Source organism: Tiliqua scincoides, chromosome 1 (genome assembly GCF_035046505.1).
Source record: "Tiliqua scincoides isolate rTilSci1 chromosome 1, rTilSci1.hap2, whole genome shotgun sequence".
Lineage (NCBI taxonomy): Eukaryota > Metazoa > Chordata > Lepidosauria > Squamata > Scincidae > Tiliqua > Tiliqua scincoides.
Genome location: NC_089821.1, coordinates 104,359,191 through 104,380,091, shown reverse-complemented (window position 1 = coordinate 104,380,091; position 20,901 = coordinate 104,359,191). Strand labels below are relative to the sequence as shown.

At 44.6% G+C, this 20,901-nt stretch overlaps 1 protein-coding gene across 1 annotated transcript in view; it reads left to right on the top strand.

Moving 5' to 3' along the window:
* ABCB11 (ATP binding cassette subfamily B member 11) overlaps nucleotides 1-20,627 on the top strand; it is a 51,667-nt gene extending 31,040 nt beyond the window's left edge. Inside the window, exons 19-27 of the mRNA XM_066634715.1 lie at nucleotides 384-488; nucleotides 598-759; nucleotides 3,684-3,887; nucleotides 7,936-8,177; nucleotides 10,004-10,160; nucleotides 13,133-13,330; nucleotides 17,856-18,062; nucleotides 19,368-19,514; nucleotides 20,427-20,627. Coding sequence (XP_066490812.1) covers nucleotides 384-488; nucleotides 598-759; nucleotides 3,684-3,887; nucleotides 7,936-8,177; nucleotides 10,004-10,160; nucleotides 13,133-13,330; nucleotides 17,856-18,062; nucleotides 19,368-19,514; nucleotides 20,427-20,627 — 1,623 coding nt within the window. The remainder of the gene's footprint in view (nucleotides 1-383; nucleotides 489-597; nucleotides 760-3,683; nucleotides 3,888-7,935; nucleotides 8,178-10,003; nucleotides 10,161-13,132; nucleotides 13,331-17,855; nucleotides 18,063-19,367; nucleotides 19,515-20,426) is intronic.
* Nucleotides 20,628-20,901: the final 274 nt, after the last annotated feature.

Below are 20,901 nucleotides of genomic sequence, written 5' to 3'. Positions count from 1 at the left end.
TTGTGCCAGTGGGGCATGTGCTGCATCCTGCAGTGAGGGGGCAGTCATGGAGGCCACCTCAAGGTAATGCAATGTTTGTTCCCTTACCTCTGAGTTGCATTGCCCTTACCTCAGTGCGGTAAAGTTGGTTAAGATTGCATCCCTGGGCGGGCTATATTTACTCACTCTCTCTCTCTCTCTCTCTTTAATGAAAGCTGAAAATTTAGGAAAAGGTCTGAAACAGCCTTCCTTGTAGCTTTGGTCCTACCATAACACAATGGAATGTTCTCACCCACAGTGGTTTTTTGGGCCCATTCTCTTCCCCATCATGAAATAGAGACTTTTTTATTACTTTGAGTGAAAAACACGCTAATATTATAGCACTTTCTCTTCTTTCTCCAAAGACCTTTTCCATCCTTGATCAAGAAGAGCAAATATCCCAGATCAACAGCATTTGCCTGTTCTTTGTCTTGGTTGGAGTGATATCCTTTGTCACACAATTCTTGCAGGTAAGGTCAATTGAATGCACCTCCCAAGGAGGTTGTCACTGCTTTTCCTTCATTGTTAAACAGGTGGCCACACATACCTGTGACTTACCCATTTTAAAATATATTTTAGGGATATACATTTGCAAAGTCCGGTGAGCTGCTTACAAGACGCTTAAGGAAAATTGGTTTCCAGGCTATGCTAGGACAAGAAATTGGCTGGTTTGATGACCGTCGGAACAGTCCAGGGGCCTTGACTACAAGGCTAGCCACTGATGCATCTCAAGTTCAAGGGGTAAGAGATTTATATAAAGGTGATTTTCTGTACCAGAGCTGGGATTTGTATGTGTGTATCTGTGTGGATATCAACTTAATTCAATGTGATTATTGCCAATGGCTTATTGGGAAAATATGTATCGGAAACCTTAAGGCATGAATAAAAAAGTGATGATTGTGAGCAGAAAAAGAACTGATGGGAAGAGAGTTAAGCATCTGCTCTCCTTCCCCTGCTTCTCCATTTAGTCTTCAAGTTGCTCCAGTTTTTAACAATCCTAGACTGCAATCCTATCCACACTGACCCAGGAGTAAGCCCCATTGACTATCATTGTTAAAAGTATATACATTGTATAGATCTGTCACGTTTCCCCAAACGCAGTCACATACCATGTTAGCATCAAGTCTAATATACTAAAAAAAACCTAAAAAAAAACCATTGAAATGAATGGGGACCCATCTGGAATTGGCTCGCAACCCACCTAATGGGTCCCAACCCACAGTTTGAGAAACAGTGCACTAGATGATTTTACAGTGTGATTACACTGATTTTAAAGTAAACAAACATTTGTTAATATGATACTCTGGCTACAATCCTATCCACACTTTCCTGGGAGTAAGCTCCATTGACGATAATGGGACTTACTTCTGAGTAGACTTGCACAGGGTTGGGCTCACAGTTATATAAAGTATATAAAATTGAAGAAGCCATTCTAGTAGCCACTGCCAAATACCAGTTTGTGCAATTTACAAACTGAAGAAGGATACACTAGAAGGGGAACACAGGTATGCACATTACTTGATGACTGCAACATTAAGTGATGTCATGCATGTGTGAACAGGCCAGTACCAGCACCAACATCATAGAAAGATATTTCATGTGGCATCACCTCAAACAATGCTTTTCAATTAACTCAGTTCACACATTCTTTAGCCAGTCATCAAGAGAGATGCACATGCAAACCAGCCTGTAGGGAGAAATGACACTTGTACGTGTTAATGCGCGCACACTGAATGGGCACATAGGGAAACTTAAGGAGATTTGCCATTAATTGAAATCACAGACATCAAATATGTAGAAAACAGTGTATTTGTATGCAAATTTATGCTAATATGCACTATTTTATTATGCTATTTTGACACTTACTGCTGTTAATTCTGGGCTATTTGATTGTCCTTATTGCTGTTTTTATTGCCACTGTTTTTACTGATGCCGTGTTTTTTCTCTGCTTTCTATTTATATATTGTTTTAATATTGCCATTCTGCTCCTCGATTGGTTGTTTTATGGGCACTTTTATTCTTTTATTTTATCACTGTAGTATGTATATTTTATGTTAGCTGCCTTCAATACCCACATCAGTGGGGGGAATTGAGGATTAAACTTTTATAAATAAATAATACAATAAATATTAAAACAGGTTTTTTCACTTTCCAAATACCAAACATGCATATCTAGCAGGAGAGGCTTTAGCATACATGAATATTCCCTCATGGAAAAAAAATAAATCTCTACATATAGAAAACAAGCACATTAGGAAAAGGGAGAGACTGGAACCCTTCCCTATATTTTGTTTCCTATGTGAAGACTTGATTTTGTTTTTTTAATAGGAAAGAGCATTCAGTCATATCAGCCCATACCTATGAACTGAAGTGGTACAGTTGAGGCGCAAGCCTGCCACATCAGCTAAAAATAGATGAGATTCCATCATAGTCAGTTGGTTTACAGGTCCAACCTTGTTGTACATGAATTTGACTCAACATGAATGGCCACTGCAAAGGAGAAGGAATGTGCTGATCCCTGGAGAAGGGAAAAAATGTATCCCTTTAAAATCACAGTTTAAAAAGCTACTTTTCTTACTGTTATAGAGAGACAGTCTTGCAAATGATTACAGGAATAACCTAATTATCCAAGGATTTTTCACCTGTGGAATGTGATAAGAAGGGCCCTTTAAATTAAACAGTCATTTAACAATAGCCTCATCAATGCAGGAACACAACACAACACAACAGACAGCAGTAGGAGGCTCAGCTTAGTGGGAAAAAATGGTTGGCAACCTTCAGTCTCGAAAGACTATGGTATAAGCCTACAGCATCCGGTATTCCCAGGCGGTCTCCCATCCAAGTACTAATCAGACCTGACCCTGCTTAGCTTCTGAGATCAGGCATGTGCAGGGTAACAGTTGCTGCTTAGTGGGAAGAGCTCCAAAAATTGCTTTTCCATTCTTGAAAAAGCCCTTCCCTCCACCCTGAGCCTCTTACATTGCATCTGGCCTCCCAACCCAGAATTAACAGGCAATTGTGTCATTGCCAGTTACGTCCAGTGGTATCTTGAATAGGTGGACCATGTGAAGTGGTATGGTGAAGAACAGACATTGAGAAACACTGTGCTAAAAGGTTTGGCAGGTCCAAAATAGCTGGTTGGTCAAGAGCACTGTCTTGTTAGAAGTTGTGGTTGCACCTACGGTAGGGCAGTTTGCCCTGAGGTCTCACACACCCGTCTGTTTGGAATGTTTGACTAGTCAGGCGGGCAGGTGTATGAACGTGTATTCATCGTAAGGCTCTTTGCCTAGGAACTGTGCCCTGATGTTTCATGGACCTCAAAGGTTAAGACCTTTGATATAATAGGAGACACAAGAACAGATTGGGAACATGCATTCCTGACTCACTGGGAAAGTTGGGCAGGTGAACCAGTAGTGTGCATTATTGGTCTGAGAGGCATGCAGAGGATCGTGCCAGTTAGGGATATGAAAGGTTATACAGCTTTATGGTTAGGAAATCCAAGGGTATTTTGACCTATACCCCATTCAGTATCCTAAGTATTTGGTAAACTCAGCAGGAAAAATTTCTGAGTGACAGCTATTTTATTCAACAGTTCTGAGGTTATGACATCCAAGTGCTTAATGAGGGATTACCCACTAGTGCTCTCTTGTCTTCCTTTTTTAAAGGCAACCGGAACCCAAATAGGAATGATTGTGAATTCCCTCTCCAATATTGGAGTGGCCATTATCATCGCTTTCTACTTCAGCTGGAAGCTCAGCTTGGTCATCCTCTGCTTCTTGCCCTTCTTAGCCTTATCTGGAGCAGTGCAATCGACAATGTTGACAGGATTTGCCTCTCAGGACAAGAAAGCCATGGAAGCCACTGGGCGGGTAATGTTTGACTTGCTTTTGAAAAAAAAAATTTAAGATGAATTATGATGGCAGATAATAACTCAAGCTGACTTTTTTTGTCAGTCACCCAGGCATATTAGGCTTGGCAAAACTACAGAGGTCAAAAAGTATCTGTTTCTGCTTGTCAAGCAGCAAACACGTTATGGCAACTTTCCCAGCACTAAAAATCTCTGTTACAAGGGAAGAGATTTATTTCTCAGAAGTAAATGTGAATGACTTCAGATAGCAAAGTGTTAAGTCTTTGATTCCAATCTGCAGAACTAAGCAGAGCTGAAAGGCACCTTCGACATAATACAGGACAGCAGTTCTTAAAGTTTATCATGCCTCAATTCACCTTGTCCTGATCAGTGGCGTCACTAGGATTCGTGTCACCCGGTGCGGGAGGCCTGCGGGTCACCCCATGCAGTGGGCGGGGCAACACCCCACTGGTTTTTTGGCTGTACCTTTTGTTAGAACACAGATATTTCAAAGTGGTTTCTCTCATTGCATTCTGCATGAAATTACACATTGATTGATATATAACATGATGGTATTATTCCACCAAACTCTGATTTTAGTGATTTTGAAAACTTGTAGAGTCACACACACACACACACACACACACACACACACACACACCTTTGCCAACTTACTAACAACTTATTGCAGCAGTTGTCAAACATTTAGCACTGAGACCCACTTTTTAGAATGACAATCTATCCAGGACCCATTGGAAGTGATGTCATGGCCAGAAGTGACATCATAAATAATTATAAATAATTAAATTAAAATAAAAGAAATAATTAAATAAGAGGGAGCCAGTCCTGTTCCACCAAGTGAATCTACTCTGAAGTAGGTCCTATTGTGGTCAATGCGGCTTACTCTCAGGAAAGTGTGGGTAGGATTGCAGCCTGTGAGCCCAAGCCTATGCATGTCTACTCTGAAGTAAGTCCTAATGTGGTCAATGGAGCTTAGTCTCAGGAAAGTGTGGGTAGGAGTGCAGTCTGTGAGCTCAAGCCTATGCATGTCTACTCAGAAGTAAGTCCCATAGTGGTCAATGGAGCTTACTCTGTAGCCTGCCTGCAATCACCTCCCCCCCCCCCAAAAAAAATAAGAATCAGTGAGATTTCCAGCCCTCCCCAGTGTCCAGTTTAAAGTTCTTCTATTTCAGGCATATCAGTGCAAAGACCCAGCTGGCTTTGCAAGTGCAAAATAGAAAACTTTCCCCTGACCAGTTCAAGCCTCTTTTTTTGTCCTTTTAAGTGGGGAGGAGTGAAGAGGCTGCCCTCTGGAGCATTTGTTGCACTCCAGCTCCATCGCATCAGGACCCTTCTGGTGGCCTCACATTCCCCTTTGCCTGGCCTGACCAAAAGGCAAGGCACTCTACCTACTCGCAAGTAAACGCAACCACGTGGCTGAGTTTGCTTTCCATAGAGCTCAATAGACTGCAGGAGGGAGGGAGGGACTTCTTTCTCAGGTGTTTTGGGGGCTGCATTCATTGGATCAGGACCATTCTGATGTCCTTAGAGTCCTCTCTGCCTGCCCTTTTGGATGAACTAAGGCATGTTCTCCTACTCATGAGTAAATGCGACCATGTAGCTTTGTTTCCGGCTCAATAGACATAGCTGGGAGGGAGGCAGGGACCTTCTCCCTTTTGTGTTTTTGGGGGCTGCACTCATTGGATCGGAACCATTCTGGTGTTGTTGGATTCCTCTCAGCCTGCCCTTTCCAACTGACTATTGCAAGTATGTCTACACGCGAGTAAACGAGCAATACGGCTCACTTTCACTTTCCATAGGGATCCATGCATTTTTTTCCTTCTGGTTCTTGGCCATAACTTTTGGACAAAAGGAGCTATTTCAATTCTGGTTTTTCCATTGCACTCCACTGGGAATTCTGCATCCAATGGTGTATTGCATGACATGGTAGCTCCTAAAGCTGTGATGTTAGCACATAATCCCCTCAGGGTGCGTCACCCCCCCGGCATGTCACCCAGTACGGCCTACACCCCCTAGTGATGCCAGTGGTCCTGATACACCTAGTGATGCTTAGCAGAGGCTCAGAGGCCTCTTCCGGGTCACTGGAAACATACTCTGTTGGCCTCTGGAAATGGCCTGCAAACAGGAAGTTATTTCCCAAACTAGAAGTCACTTCTGGACACATTCGTGGGCCATTCTGAGGCCTGTGGAGGCCAGTACAGTGGGTCACCAGCACAGTACATCCTGAAGAACCCTCCAGGGCCTCCCACTTTACAGCCAGCAGCTGGCACCCCACCTTCTAGTGCTGGTCTGCCATCCCCCCCTTTCTGGTATGGCTCTGAAACAGACACAGGGATGGGTAGGAGGGCTTATCTTGCCATCCAGTGCACATGGGCTTGTGACCTACCAGTGGGTCACAAACCACACTTTGGGAAACCTTGATCTAGAGGCATGCAGGTCATTAAGGCCCAAATCCTAACCCAATTTCCAGCACTGGCATAGCTGTGCCAATGGGACGTGTGCCACATCCTGCAGTTGGGTGGCACTCACGGAAGCCTCCTCAAAATAAGGGAATGTTTGTTTCCTTACCCTGGAGCTGCATTGCCCTTATGCCAGTGCTGGAAAGTGGGTTAGGATTGTGCCCTAAGGGGGCTGCTTTAAGTGGTTGTAGCAGCACTAACAGGAGTTTGCACTGCAGCAGTTCAGACAGCATCTGAATCTTAACAGGCAGGGCCAAACTTCTGTTCCAGTACCAGGGGGTGCAGCAGAACCACAGCTGGGTGAGGGCACTAAAATCCTAGTACCAGTGCTGTGATGAGACCACAAGAACTCTATAGCTGAGCTGTATGACTGCTAGTACAGAGCTCCTCCTAAAAGTTTGGGAAGAAATATTTTAGAGGCTGATTCCCTCTGAATTTTGGCATACAATAAACCTCAGTGCCACTTTCAAGCTGAAGATTTGTCACCAGATGCTTGGCCAACAGCCAGGAGTATCAGCCATTACTCAACACAGTAAGGGTACAAAGGAAAGGACAAGCCAATCCTTCAATACTATTGCCAAAGTTTGATTGTGACATTTTTCTCCAACTTAATATCCAAATGAACATTTATTGGAGTCTCTTATCCCCTGTCTTCTGCCTTATCCCCCAAAAGATTGGAAAGTCTGTTTATTCTTTTCTTCAGTAGAGATGACAGACATTTCCGACTGCGCTGGAAGGCAATGGACATATTACGTTACTAACTAATACTGGAATTTTTTCTTTGCTACCATTGTGAGGCATTTGCCGGAGGTTTTATAAGTAGTGGTGGTGGGCTTTTGCACCTGGCCTCAGTGGTGAGATGGAGGATGTCTCAACAGGGGCCACTGTGAACAATTTGCAAAGCCCTTTGCACATAAAATCTCTTGCTTTCAGCATGACTTGGTCTCCGCATTGAGTCATATTAATGTTGAGTAAACCAGAATCGGGCAGGGGGGCACACATGCACAGAAAGTCACTTCACATTTCCTCTACTCCACATTTCAAAAGGACTGAAACTGGTCACTCCGGTTCCTAGAATGAATGTTAAATCAATATCCTGGCTGCATGCAACCAATGAGAAAAATGTGTACTCGTGGCCAATCTGAGAAAGTGACACGTGAGAATAGAATAAGCTGCAGCAAGCACAGTGATTTGTTGTCAACGTGTGTGGCTTTGGCACTTGTTCAAACAGCATGAGCTCTACCCAGACAGGAGTGTCCCTGCAAGACTCTCAGCAGCAAGGAATTTCAGTAGTTGTCGCACCCAATAGGGCAAAAGTCATATACAGAGTCATTATATTACTAAGGCTCCAATCCTGTGCACGCTTATCTGGGAGTGGGATGCACTGAACACACAGTTGTACTTACTTGAATGGCTTGAACAGGAAAGTCAGCTTATTCAACTGAGTCCATTAAAAACCAGAGCTGCATAATTATTTGATCCAAAACACAAATTCTGGTCCTAGAAAAATATCCTTGGTAGCTCACCACACAGATGGGGTGGCTCATATCTCAGACTGACAACTAACATATTTTTTTTTTCTTCACTCAGATTTCCAGTGAAGCCCTGACAAATATTAGGACCATAGCTGGAATAGGGAAGGAGAAAAGGTTTATTGAAGCATTCGAGAAAGAGTTGGAACTCCCACACAGAGCGGCAATCAAGAAAGCAAACGTTTATGGCATCTGCTTCGGCTTTGCACAGTGTGTGGTGTTCATAGCCAATTCTGTCTCTTATCGGTATGGAGGATACTTAGTGGACAAGGAAGGACTTCATTACAGCTTTGTATTTAGGTAAAAGAACACAGACATAAACATCCTCTTCCCTAACACGGAGCCATTAGTATTTATGTTTTTCTGGCCTACTAGTTCTGAACCTGTGGTCTATAGACCACAGGCGGTCTGCGAGATTCTGAGAAGTGGTCTGCAAGGACACAGGAAAAAAAAGCCTGCTTTCAATTACTTCCAGGGCCCAATTCTAGACTTACCTAGTGCCCTAGCACTGGCTTGGGTGCCATAAACCGAGCCCTAGCACCAGCACTGGTTGCTTTAAATGTGCTGTAAAGTATGTTTACAGCACCTGGAGAGTAGGGAGCACTGGCACTGACCACATGCCAGTCAGGCACTGGGCCCAGTGCCAGCAGGAGGACAATGCACTGCTGCTGGGGGTGAGATCACCCAGTGGGTGAGACCACCCTCCGGGGGAGGGTGGAAAAAGGGCTGAATGAGGGAGGGGCGGGGGGAGGAACTGGGTGGGAGGGGGTAGGACCGGCGGAGCACTGCTCCACTGGATCCTGAACTCTGTGACAGGCTGGATGGCCCATCACAGAGGGTCTTGCATTTGCTCAGGCTAAATAGCCAGCACAGACTTGAGAAGCCCCATTGCAAGGCCTGGGGCTTTTCCCAGTAGAAGGGGACAAAAGTTCCCTTCCCCCAAGGGAAGACCCAGCAGCTTCTCAGGTCCCGCTTGGCACCACTACTTCAGCAGGCAGGTGCTGGGAAACATAGGATTGGGCTGCCAGTGTTTTGCCAAATGAGCGCTCCCTCACTGACCACCAGAAAGGGCAGCTGAAGCATTGGCTGCATTCATGGGCAGTCCATTCTCCACCCTCTCCGGTTGTCCATAGGTGAGTGCTTGCTTGGGGGATACTTCCCCACAGACCACGGAGAGGGTGGAGAATGGACTACCCACAGCCGCCAACAAAAGCAGCAACCCACAAATCCTCTCTATGTGTAATAAATCTAATCTCTAATTTTTACAAATTTAGGGCGCAATCCTAGCTTGTCCTTGGGCCAGTGCAAGACCCTTGCAGCAGCCCAGGAGGGTCACAAATTTACCGTAAGGCACTTTTGCGCCTCCTTGAGAGTCAGCTGGGCCAGCATGCACAGGCGCACCAGCCCACAGAGGCTGCATCCAGCCTCTGCCCTGACTCTTCTGAGGAGCCTTGTGTCGGCCAAGCTCAGCTGATGCAAGGCTCTGGTGTGGGTGACGAGCAGGCGAGGAGGACGCAAAGGGAGGCATTGTGGGGGTGGATGGAGGGTAGTCCAGGGGGCGGGCGGGTGGGGAGTGGGAGGTGGGGCTGGGAACTATCAGTTATGCCAAATCCCAACCCCATTCCCTGAGCTGTGCGGAGACCCATAGCGGCTGCAGTGGCTTACCCGGAGGTAAGGGGAAAAGTTTCCCCTTACCCCTGGCTGACCCACTTTGGCGCCCTATCTTGCGCTGGAAACAGCGCAAGCTTCCTGGCTTGCTTATTCCAGCGCAAGATAGGATTGCACAGTTAATTGTATATTTTGTGTGTAGGGGTGTGAGGGATTGCATGTGGTCCATGATGATTCCAATTTTTGCCTCAGTGGTCTTTGGGCTCCTAATGGTTGGGAACCACTGTTCTAGACAAAATTCTGGTCATGATATCTAAATAAAGCCCCCATGTTAAGTGGCAGTGTACCTCTGAATATCAGTTATTGGGTTCAACAATGGAGGAGGGCTTTTGCCTCCCTGCCCTTTTTCTAGACTTCCTAGAAGTATCTGATTGCCTCCAGTTGAAAGCAAGATGCTGGAACTTTGATTTAGCAAGGCTCCTTTGAAAACACACTGAGTGCTTTCCTCCTGATTTCAGGGTGATCTCCTGCATTGTGACCAGTGGGACTGCTTTAGGAAGAGCTTCCTCTTATACCCCCAATTATGCCAAAGCAAAAATAGCTGCAGCGCGCTTTTTTCAGCTGGTGGATCGTGTTCCCCTAATCAGTGTTTACAGTGATGTCGGAGAAAAATGGGTAAGAGCCAACATTAGTATGGCAGAATTACAATAATTGTAACTTTGGGCAGAACTGAAGGTCATGCAGTCCACTCCTCTGTTTTTTAAACAACTAGATTATAGTGTGCTGGGAACAGAAAGCAAGAGCAATCAAGGTATGCCCTGAGGGAACATAAAGTGAGTTTGATGAAACAAACCTGGTTACCCTAGATACATTGAATGTGGCCCAACTTTTCAAAGTACTCTCAGTTTCTCAGAAGGGCTCATCACGTGGTCATGTTTGTTATGTGATACTCAATTTAGCCATGTTTTAAGTGCAGTCTTGATTACACCCTGCCCACACACGCACAATTAATTGATTATATGATACTTTAATTTTGTCAAATCTCAGCTATTAACAAAGATATAAGGATGATAGGAATTTTGATACAGATATCTCTATAGATACCCTCTTGCAGATTAGAACTGTTTTGAAGTGTGACTTCATGGGTGACATCATTTATCAAATGATGAGCTTATTGCTAGATAGCAGTTAATATTAATTTTTTCCCTTCAAAACTCTCTCTAAAGAGCAAAACTGCATTGATAAATGCTTAGTGGACACCTCTATGCTGAGTAAGACTCTATGCTTAGTGGACACCTCTACGCTGAGTAAATGCTGAGTAAGACAAGGCAAGAATCCATGCATTTGTTGTGCAACTTCACTTTGGCATAATGAAATAGGAGGAAATTAATGTTAGAAATCCTGCATCACTTCCTTTACTATTGTGATACATGGAATATTATTTAAGAAGGACAGAAACGACTCACTAAATATCACACTGAAAGTAATCTGAAGGCCATTGTGTGTGTTACTGGAGTGGTACTGCAACACATCAAACAGGAAGCTCAATGGCAGTTGAGGGTGGTGCTGGCCCTGGATTGCAGAAGACCCTGCGTCAGAGCCCTTCACTAATGCTACATTGGGCTCCCAATGGTAAGTCCCCTGCAATTCCCAGTACACCCCTCCCCCCCCAATCTTAGAGCAAACAGTGGATATAGTGGCAGCAATGGCATAGTCTTCTCCTCTTTGCTTTCTGAGTGTAGGAGAATGAGGAGGAGCAACTGCCTCTGTATATCCCCCCATTTGCTATGGGAGATGGTGGAAGGGGTAAGAACAGAGGCTTTTCCTTTCCCATTGGTGAATGGACATTCGTCCCAGAGATGTCTTATTCCAGCTGTCTCCCCATTTGTAAGTGGAAACTTTCATGGAAATAGGAATATTTCAATTTGTGGATGAGGAAGTGAGTGGGAGAAGCTCGTGCCATCCCAAGAGAATCGGAGCAGCACTGCTTCTCTCTGAACACCCTTTATGGATCTTGGGGCCTTGGCCCAGTGCCCAACTCCTGACATGGCTCCTGATTCAGGATCAAGCCATATATTTGTGGCAGCACGTCTTTCTTAACTGGAAGCACCACATTTTCTTAAAGACCAGCCATGGGGCACTGAAGAGGAATTCTGGTCTGGATTACAAGGTGTGGGGAGGGGCAGGTGAACTCTTTCCTCTTGCCACTCAGAAGTGGATCCATTTCCTCATAATTGCTAGAGGGGTAAATTGCTGCTTTTCGAAGGGAAACTGGCTCAAGTGAAAAGAATTATCCTTCCCTTCATACTATGTTTCCAATTGGAATTCATTCCCCTTTTGTAGAAAAAGAGATACTTCTGATGGGAAACACACCTTTTTATCATGTATTTCCATGATGTGTTTTGTTTGATCCTAAGACTGGTGAATGAACAAACGCAGATAATTGACTTTGACAGGTTACACTGTGTTTGGTCATACAGAACAAGGGAGTGCCCTTTGACAGACCAGACTCTCTGTGGTTTAACATTTACAGGAATCTTATGCTTCACAATGAATTTTGTCATTTTCATAAAAGTAATGTGACATCCACTCTCCTTACTTTCCTGCACTAGGGTGATTTCCCTTGTGTAGTTCTAGAAAGTGACCAGTCTGCAGTTAACATGAAATATACATTAAAATGGGGCAGCACATTCTAATTCACTGAGCAGGGCAATTAATCAACTCAAGCTCACAGTTTATCCCTAGATTAATCAGTAGGAGTGATAGCAAATAAAGGCAGCAGGATTCAGTACAGTTGAAATGTCTATGGCTATGCAGGCTGCATAGACACACTGATTTCCATTTCCCTGTGCCAAATTGATGGGAGCCTCTCCCTTGCAAGAGAGCTGTTCCTTCACATTTGCATGCAAAGTGCAAGCCTTTCACAATGACACTGATATGGCTTTCGTTCTCATTATAGAAGAATCACAGAAGGCAACAGAAGATAACAGTGGTCAGTTGTAGTCCATGCCAATATGTCTTAAAATGTGGATCATTTATTGAACACTCCTAAATCTGAACAAAGGAAAATATTCACAATATCTTTTCCTTTTATCACAAAGTAGTGGCTTTTTAGTGCAATCCTAGGCATGTCTCCCCTTGAGTCGAGTGGGACTCCCATGTGTCCAACTTTCCAACCCTAGTGTAGTGCTGCCTCCTGCAATGGGAGGGAAATCACACAGGCCTCCTCAAGGTAAGGAAACACTTGTTCCTTTACCTCAGGGTTGCATTGAGGCTACAATGGCGCTGGAAAGTTGGATAGGATTGGGCCGTTAGGCTGCAATCCAATGTACACTTATCTGGGAGGTTATTCCATTTGAACCCAGTGGAACTTACTTCTGTGTATACATGTCTAGGCTTGCACTGTTAGTTCACTGCACTGTAAGTAATCTCACTTCTCTTTCCCCTTCCTCCAGAATTCACAGTAAGGCACCTTCATTGAGGTTTTGCAGTGCGTGCATTTATTTCAGTCCCATCTATTGATCAGTTAAAGGCTTACACACTAATTGATTGAAAAAGACAGTGCCAAGAACCATAGTCCTTCCTTTTGAAAGATTAATTTGTGAACTCTAATAGACCCAGCACATTCTCCATCTTTTAATAATCAGGATAATTTTCATGGAAGCATTGAATTTCTCAACTGTAAGTTCACGTATCCTTCACGTCCTGACTTCCAAGTGCTAAATGGCCTTTCGGTGTCTGTGAAACCTGGACAGACTCTTGCCTTTGTGGGAAGCAGTGGATGTGGCAAAAGCACCAGTGTTCAACTTTTGGAACGTTTTTATGACCCTGACGAAGGAAAAGTGGTGAGTAGCCTAGATTCTTAAGAACCTCATGCCATATGTCTATATGGCCAAGAAAAATAAGATACACCCTCTGTGACAGTTTCTTCCTCAATATGTTCCCTCACTGCTATTTACAGAGGACTTGCCCATTTGATCTTGATAGCCTAGAGCTGTGATTTTCAACCAGTGTGCCATGGCATATTGGTGTTCCCTGAATGCTCCGCAGGGGTTTGGGGAATGTCATTTATTAATAGGGCCATCGGGGGATGTGATTCCCCTACCAGCAGCATGGTGTGCTCTGTCAATTGTCAAAAAAACAGATGGTATGCCTTGACACTCTTAGCACCTTGTCAGTGTGCCATGAGATGAAAAAGATTGAGAATCAAAATTTTATGTCTTTGTAAGCTAAAAAATTACACAAGTACCCTTAACCAGCAAGAGTGATCAATGTTCATGCTTCCATGCATAGTTCTTATTGCTTGACTGGTTGCTCCACCTCCCCCACACACAATGCATAAGAAAAAAACCCTGCTGGATTAGGCCAAAAGCCCATCTAGTCCAGCATCCTGTTTCACTCAGTGGCCCATAAGCTGCCATTGGGAAATCCACAAGAGAAAGTTATACTTCTTTCTCTTTTTGATCCCCAGCAAATGGTAGTCAGAGTCATACCACCCCTGAACCCCATCATGGCTGGGAACCATTGATACACTTTTTAAAAATTCCTTTTTAAAATCATTCAAGCTACATCAATCATCACCACATCTTGTGGCAACAAATTCCACAGACCAATTATGCACTGGGTGAAGTACCTCCTTTTGACTGCGCTAAATTTCCCCCAGTCAGGACCCAATCCTAACCACCTTCCTAGCACTGATGCAGCCCTGAGTTACGGGAACAAACTTTCTGTTACCATTAGGAGACCTCTGTGACTGCCCCCCCCCCCGCCCACAGAATGCAGCATATGCCTGTTGGTTCGGCTGCATCAGCACTAGAAAATTAGATTGGATTGGACCCTCAGCATCTTGGATGACCCTTGAATCTACTACTGTGAAAAACAAAAACTTTTCTCTGTCCTCACCATGCATAACTCAATTCTGTCCCTCCTCAATAGCCTTTTTTCCCCAATTTAAGAAGCCTCAAACACTGTAGCCATATCTTGTCAGGAAGGTGCTACAGTCCTCTGATTGGTTGCCTTCTTTTGCACCTTTTCCAGCCCTACAATATCCTTCCTGAGGTGTGGTGACCAGAACTGGATATGGTATTCAAAATGTGGCCACACCATAAATTTATATAGCCACCACATAATTTAGCAGTTTTATTCTTGATCCTTCCTAATGTAAATATGTAGCACAGGGGGGAAAGGATCTGAATTTAGCACCCAGGCCAGGCACATGATGGTCTGTGCTAGGTCATTTTCACACATATGTCCTCTAACAAATAGCTGTCGGAACAAGCAGCTTTGGTAGGGCTGATCACTTGTTTGAAACATGGTGGTGACTGAAACAGGTCCCCACTTCTTCCTGGACAGATGGCTGGCACTCTCAGAGGTGCTCATCTGTTTTGACAGGTGTGTGTAGAGATTCCCCTATGCAGATGACACCTGCACAGACTTGTCCTTGGCTTTGGGGCATAGTGTTAACACATCATAATCTCTGCACTGTCAGTGGGTGAAGTTTGAATGATATGCAAGACTTTGAACCTTGACAGAGGTCACAGATTCTTTTGCCTGAATGTTTAAAAACGATGACGTGTTTACATACATAAATAGGTCTTAGCCATAGGAACATGCTTTACAACCTACAGGTCATGATCCTGCCAAAGGGAGGGTAGATTCCTGGGAAATCATTGACACATATTAATTATCACAGATGGAAACTTATCATTGGGTAAGAGTAGTTCCACTGAATCCACTTAGGTAACATATTCAGATGATTTTGTAGATTTTATGCAATCAGCTTTGTCTTGTATCACAATGACAGATGGTACATGTTTATTGCATGGAGTCTGATAAACAAATGATTCATTTGAATTTATGCTAACGACGTTACTCATGTGAGTTCCTTACAACTCTTTATGTGTGTCATTCTCACTGAAAGGGAGAGATAATTGCAAGATTAAGGGCACAATCTTAACTAGCATAGCAGTGCCAATGGGACATGTGCTGCATCCTGCAGTTGGGTGTCATTCATGGAGGCCTCCTCAAAGCAAAGTCCAACAGACTGCCAGGAGATGTGCTAACGACTACTGGCTCCAGCTCTGTTCCGAGATACAGATAGCAGCTGACACGGGCAACATCAAGGGGATGTATGATGGTATCAAGCAGGCCCTAGGTCCAACACAGAAGAAAATTGCCCCTCTGAAGTCTGCCACAGGCGAGGTCATCCAGGATCGGGCGCAGCAGATGGAACGCTGGGTGCAGCACTACTCTGAGCTATATTCCAGAGAAAATGTAGTCACCGAAGAAGCACTGAACAACATTGAGTGCCTGCCTGTGCTGGAAGAGCTTGACAGTGAACCAACCCTAGAAGAACTTCACGTGGCCCTGGACTCCCTTGCCTTTGGCAAGGCACCTGGAAAAGACAGCATCCCTGCTGAAGTCCTAAAATGCTGCAAAGAGATCATCGTCACTGAGCTGCATGAAATCCTCTGTCTCTGCTGGAGAGAAGGTGGAGTACCTCAAGACATGAGGGATGCAAACATCATCACGCTGTACAAGAACAAAGGTGACAGGGGTGACTGCAACAACTACCGCGGCATCTCTCTCCTTAGCGTTGTAGGAAAGCTGTTTGCCCGAGTTGTACTAAAGAGGCTCCAGGTACTTGCAGAGAGCGTCTATCCAGAATCGCAGTGTGGATTCCGAGCCAACAGGTCCACCACTGATATGGTATTCTCCCTTAGACAACTGCAGGAGAAATGCAGGGAACAACGACAGCCACTCTTTATAGCCTTCATAGATCTCACAAAGGCTTTCGACCTGGTCAGCAGAGACGGCCTCTTCAAGATTCTCCCCAAGATTGGATGTCCACCCAGGCTCCTCAGCATCATCAGATCCTTCCACAAGGACATGAAGGGCACTATTGTCTTCGATGGCTCCACATCAGACCCTTTTGACATCCGAAGCGGAGTGAAGCAGGGCTGTGTTCTTGCACCAACCTTGTTTGGGATTTTCTTCGCTGTCCTGCTGAAGCAGGCCTTTGGAACTGCAACAGAAGGCATCTATCTCCGGACCAGATCAGACGGAAAGCTCTTCAACCTCTCCAGACTGAGAGCAAAATCCAAAGTCCAGCTGAAATGTCTGCGTGACTTCCTCTTTGCCGACGATGCAGCTGTCACTACCCACTCTGCCAAAGATCTCCAGCAGCTCATGGATCGTTTTAGCAAGGCCTGCCAAGATTTTGGACTGACAATCAGCCTGAAGAAAACACAGGTCATGGTTCAGGATGTGGACTCACCTCCCTGCATTACAATCTCTGAGCATGAACTGGAGGTTGTCCATGACTTTGTGTACCTTGGCTCAACGATCTCCGACACTCATTCTCTCGATGCCGAGCTAAACAGGCGCATCGGTAAAGCAGCTACCACGTTTTCCAGACTCACAAAGAGAGTCTGGTCCAACAAGAAGCTGACGGAACATACCAAGATCCAGGTCTACAGAGCTTGCGTCCTGAGTACACTTCTGTACTGCAGCGAGTCATGGACTCTTCGCCCACAACAGGAGAGGAAACTGAGCGCTTTCCACATGCGCTGCCTCCGACGCATCCTCGGCATCACCTGGCAGGACAAAGTTCCAAACAACACAGTCCTGGAACGTGCTGGAATCCCTAGCATGTATTCACTGCTGAAACAGAGACGCCTGCGTTGGCTTGGTCATGTCGTGAGAATGGATGATGGCCGGATCCCAAAGGATCTCCTCTATGGAGAACTCGTGCAAGGAAAGCGCCCTACAGGTAGACCACAGCTGCGATACAAGGACATCTGCAAGAGGGATCTGAAGGCCTTAGGGATGGACCTCAACAAGTGGGAAACCCTGGCCTCTGAGCGGCCCGCTTGGAGGCAGGCTGTGCAGCATGGCCTTTCCCAGTTTGAAGAGACACTTTGCCAACAGTCTGAGGCTAAGAGGCAAAGAAGGAAGGCCCATAGCCAGGGAGACAGACCAGGGACAGACTGCACTTGCTCCTGGTGTGGAAGGGATTGTCACTCCCGGATTGGCCTTTTCAGCCACACTAGACGCTGTGCCAGAACCACCTTTCAGAGCGCGATACCATAGTCTTTCGAGACTGAAGGTTGCCAATACCTCAAAGTAAGGGAATGTTTGTTCCCTTACCTCAAAGCTGCATTGCCCTTATGTCAGTAATGGAAAGCACTGACATAAGGAGTTAGGATTGCGCCCTAATTTTCTTAACCACAAGGAAATTGTATTGAACATGACTCCTTATGAACTATTTGAAATCAGGCAAAGTAATGTAAACTTAAATCCTACAGTTGAATTTTTTTTTTTCTGCTATCCAAAATTTAAAATTCTGTTTTTTGTGTTTTTTATGTGCAGTTGATAGATGGCCATGACACCAAGAAAATAAATATCCAGTTTCTCAGATCTAAAATTGGGATAGTGTCTCAGGAACCTGTACTGTTTGACTGTAGTATTGCTGACAATATTAAATACAGTGATAACACGAGAGAGGTTTCTATGGAAGAAGTGATAGCAGCAGCCAAGAAAGCCCAGCTACATGATTTTGTCATGTCACTTCCTGATGTAAGTATTGTTTTCTTAACTAAGCCAGTATTCAGTGTGTAATAAAGAATAGAGGCCATGCTGTCACAGAAATCAACTGTTCTCAGATCTACAGAAGGTTTGGGCATACAATCATAATCCTATGAAGCTGTCATAGCTATTGATCCATTGATCCCTGTAGTATTGCTTACACTGAATAGTAGCTGCTCCCTAGGGTTTCAGACAAGGGTCATAGGAAGCTATTTAATACTGAATCAAACCAATCTAAATAGATCAGAATTATCAACCTAGACTGCTCTGACTCTCCAGGGCTTCAATGCCCTATCTGGAAATGCTACAGACTGAACCTGGAATATTCTGTATGCAAAGCATGTGTTACCAATGAATGTCAGCCTTTCCCCTTTGTTATATCGTTATGTGCACATTGCCGTATGGCTCTGGTCAGTCATTAATTTTGTCAAAGGACTATTCAGAGAAGGGAATGAGGGATGCTAGGCCACACCCCCAAACCCCACCCTCCTACCTTACCAGTTGGAAGTCCCATGACAATTTCAGCAGCCATTGGTCCCTTACTTGTCTCTTTTACTTCTGGGCTGGCACCTAGAGGATCAGGCTGTGCCTATCCACATCCAGATATGGCCCAAGTGACACCAGTTATAGATTCCCTCATATGGCATGGCATTTCTATCATGCTCTGCTTGTGGCACACTGAGTGACAGGACTATTTCATCCTGGATAACTGTGTCCCAGTCAAATGTATTGGTTATTTGCATTTCTTCATTTTGCATCTTGGACATTTGTGTCCCAATATATATTTTAATTAAAAGCACTTTTTTAATTTTTAAAACACATAAGTAGGGTTAGGGTTTGGTTTAGGGCTGGGATAAGAGGCTTAGGATATATAACATGGTATTTGTTGCCCACTTATAGTTTACTTGTTGCCCAGTTTTAGTGGGACACAAATGACCAGAATGCCCCCCCCCAAAAAGACACGGATGTCTAGGGACATCAATGACCAGGACGTATTTGACCAGGACACAATTGTCCCGGATGCAAATACCCTAGTAACAGTGCACTGTGGTCCTCTCGATTGTAAGCCTTCAGGCACGAGTTGGACCTGATGACCAACTCGTCATCAGTCAAAATGATCTAGGTTCGAATGGTCAAAGTTAGTTGCATATGCATACTGGTGTACTGTAGTGGCTAACGGCCCAATCCTGTGGGCTGTGCATGCTGCTATAAAGGCATGTATGACAGTGTTCGTGCCTTTATGGCGCCTGGTGACAATGGTAGTCACTTAAACTTCTGCCTAATTACATTTTCCAGAAATATGAAACCAGCGTTGGAGCTCAGGGATCATTGCTGTCTCGTGGACAAAAGCAGCGCATTGCTATAGCTCGAGCCATTGTCCGAGATCCCAAGATCTTATTACTTGATGAAGCGACATCAGCCTTGGATACAGAAAGTGAACAGGTAAAGTTAACTATGTGGTTTAAAAATTATAGAGTAATTTGGATAATACCATTTTATTAGAGCCAAAAGGGTCTGATTGAAGCAAGCCTGTGCCCTCTGTGAGGAGAGCAATATCATGTGGCAATGTGCATCTGTGAGTGAGGCACTGAGGGCAGAACTTTCACATGGGCTCACATCACACTAAAGATAGTTCACATTTTTTTCTGTACACCATAGAAAATCACTATATTCTGAGCCTAGCTAATTATCTGTTTCAAAGAACTGTCTAGAACAGTGGTTCCCAAACTGTGGGTCGGGACCCACTGATGGGTCCCGACCTGATTTTTGGTGGGTCACCAAAGGATGATGGAAAGCTCAGATAACTAATTGCCTCAAGCCCTGAGGCTATACAGAAATCAGATACTGTATCTGCTAATTACTCTGCAAAGAGCTCAGCTCCTGCAGTTTGTGAGTATGTATAAATATTGGGAGATAAATGTTTGAGGCTTTTTTCTGGTTATTATTACTTATAAATAAATATTTTTTTCTTTCTAGTTCTTCTTTTTTTAAAAGTCTGTTAAACGTAGGTGGGTCCCGATAGAGTGTCATTTTAAAAAGTGGGTCCTGGTACTAAAAGTTGGGAACCACTGATCTAGAAAATTGAGGGTCAAAGTTGGGCTGGCTGACTTTCTCTGCGCATACACTGAATGGACATGGAAGGAAGGGAGTTAGGATTGTCATGTCAGTATTCTATATCACACATCCAGAAGCTAAGCAAGTTCAGCTGTACATGTTCAGGTCTCTGTGCATACCTTCAGCTGAATGTATGGAGGTCAGGAGCATGAACAGCAGACACAGTCCTGTTCTGCCCCTTCCATGTGTTAACACAACAGCATGTAGCATCTTCACTCTGTTATTTTCTCTCATCCTCAGACTGTGCAAGCTGCACTGGACAAAGCTCGAGAAGGTCGAACCTGTATCGTCATTGCCCACCGCTTGTCTACCATTCAGCATTCTGATATCATAGCTGTGATGTCACAAGGGGTGATAATTGAAAAGGGCACTCATGAAGAACTGATGGCCCGGGAGGGGGCATACTACAAACTGGTCACTACTGGTGCACCAATTAGCTGAGCTTATTTCAGAAAATCTGCAATGTGATCAAGAAACTGTTCTTGGGAATGTGCTAAACTGGTATGAAAAATTATTACTGACATTTTATGGCTCCACAAAGCACTTTCTGAAGGAACTGAAGCCCTAGTGGCCTGATCTGTTCAGGACAACACTTATAATGGGCAAGTGTTGCAATGGACAAGTGAAGAAAGACAACATCAGCTTGGAAACTGTGATGCTGCAGGGAGTGAATGCTTAGAACCCTTTGGGGGCAGTGGAGGGTTGATATGATCAG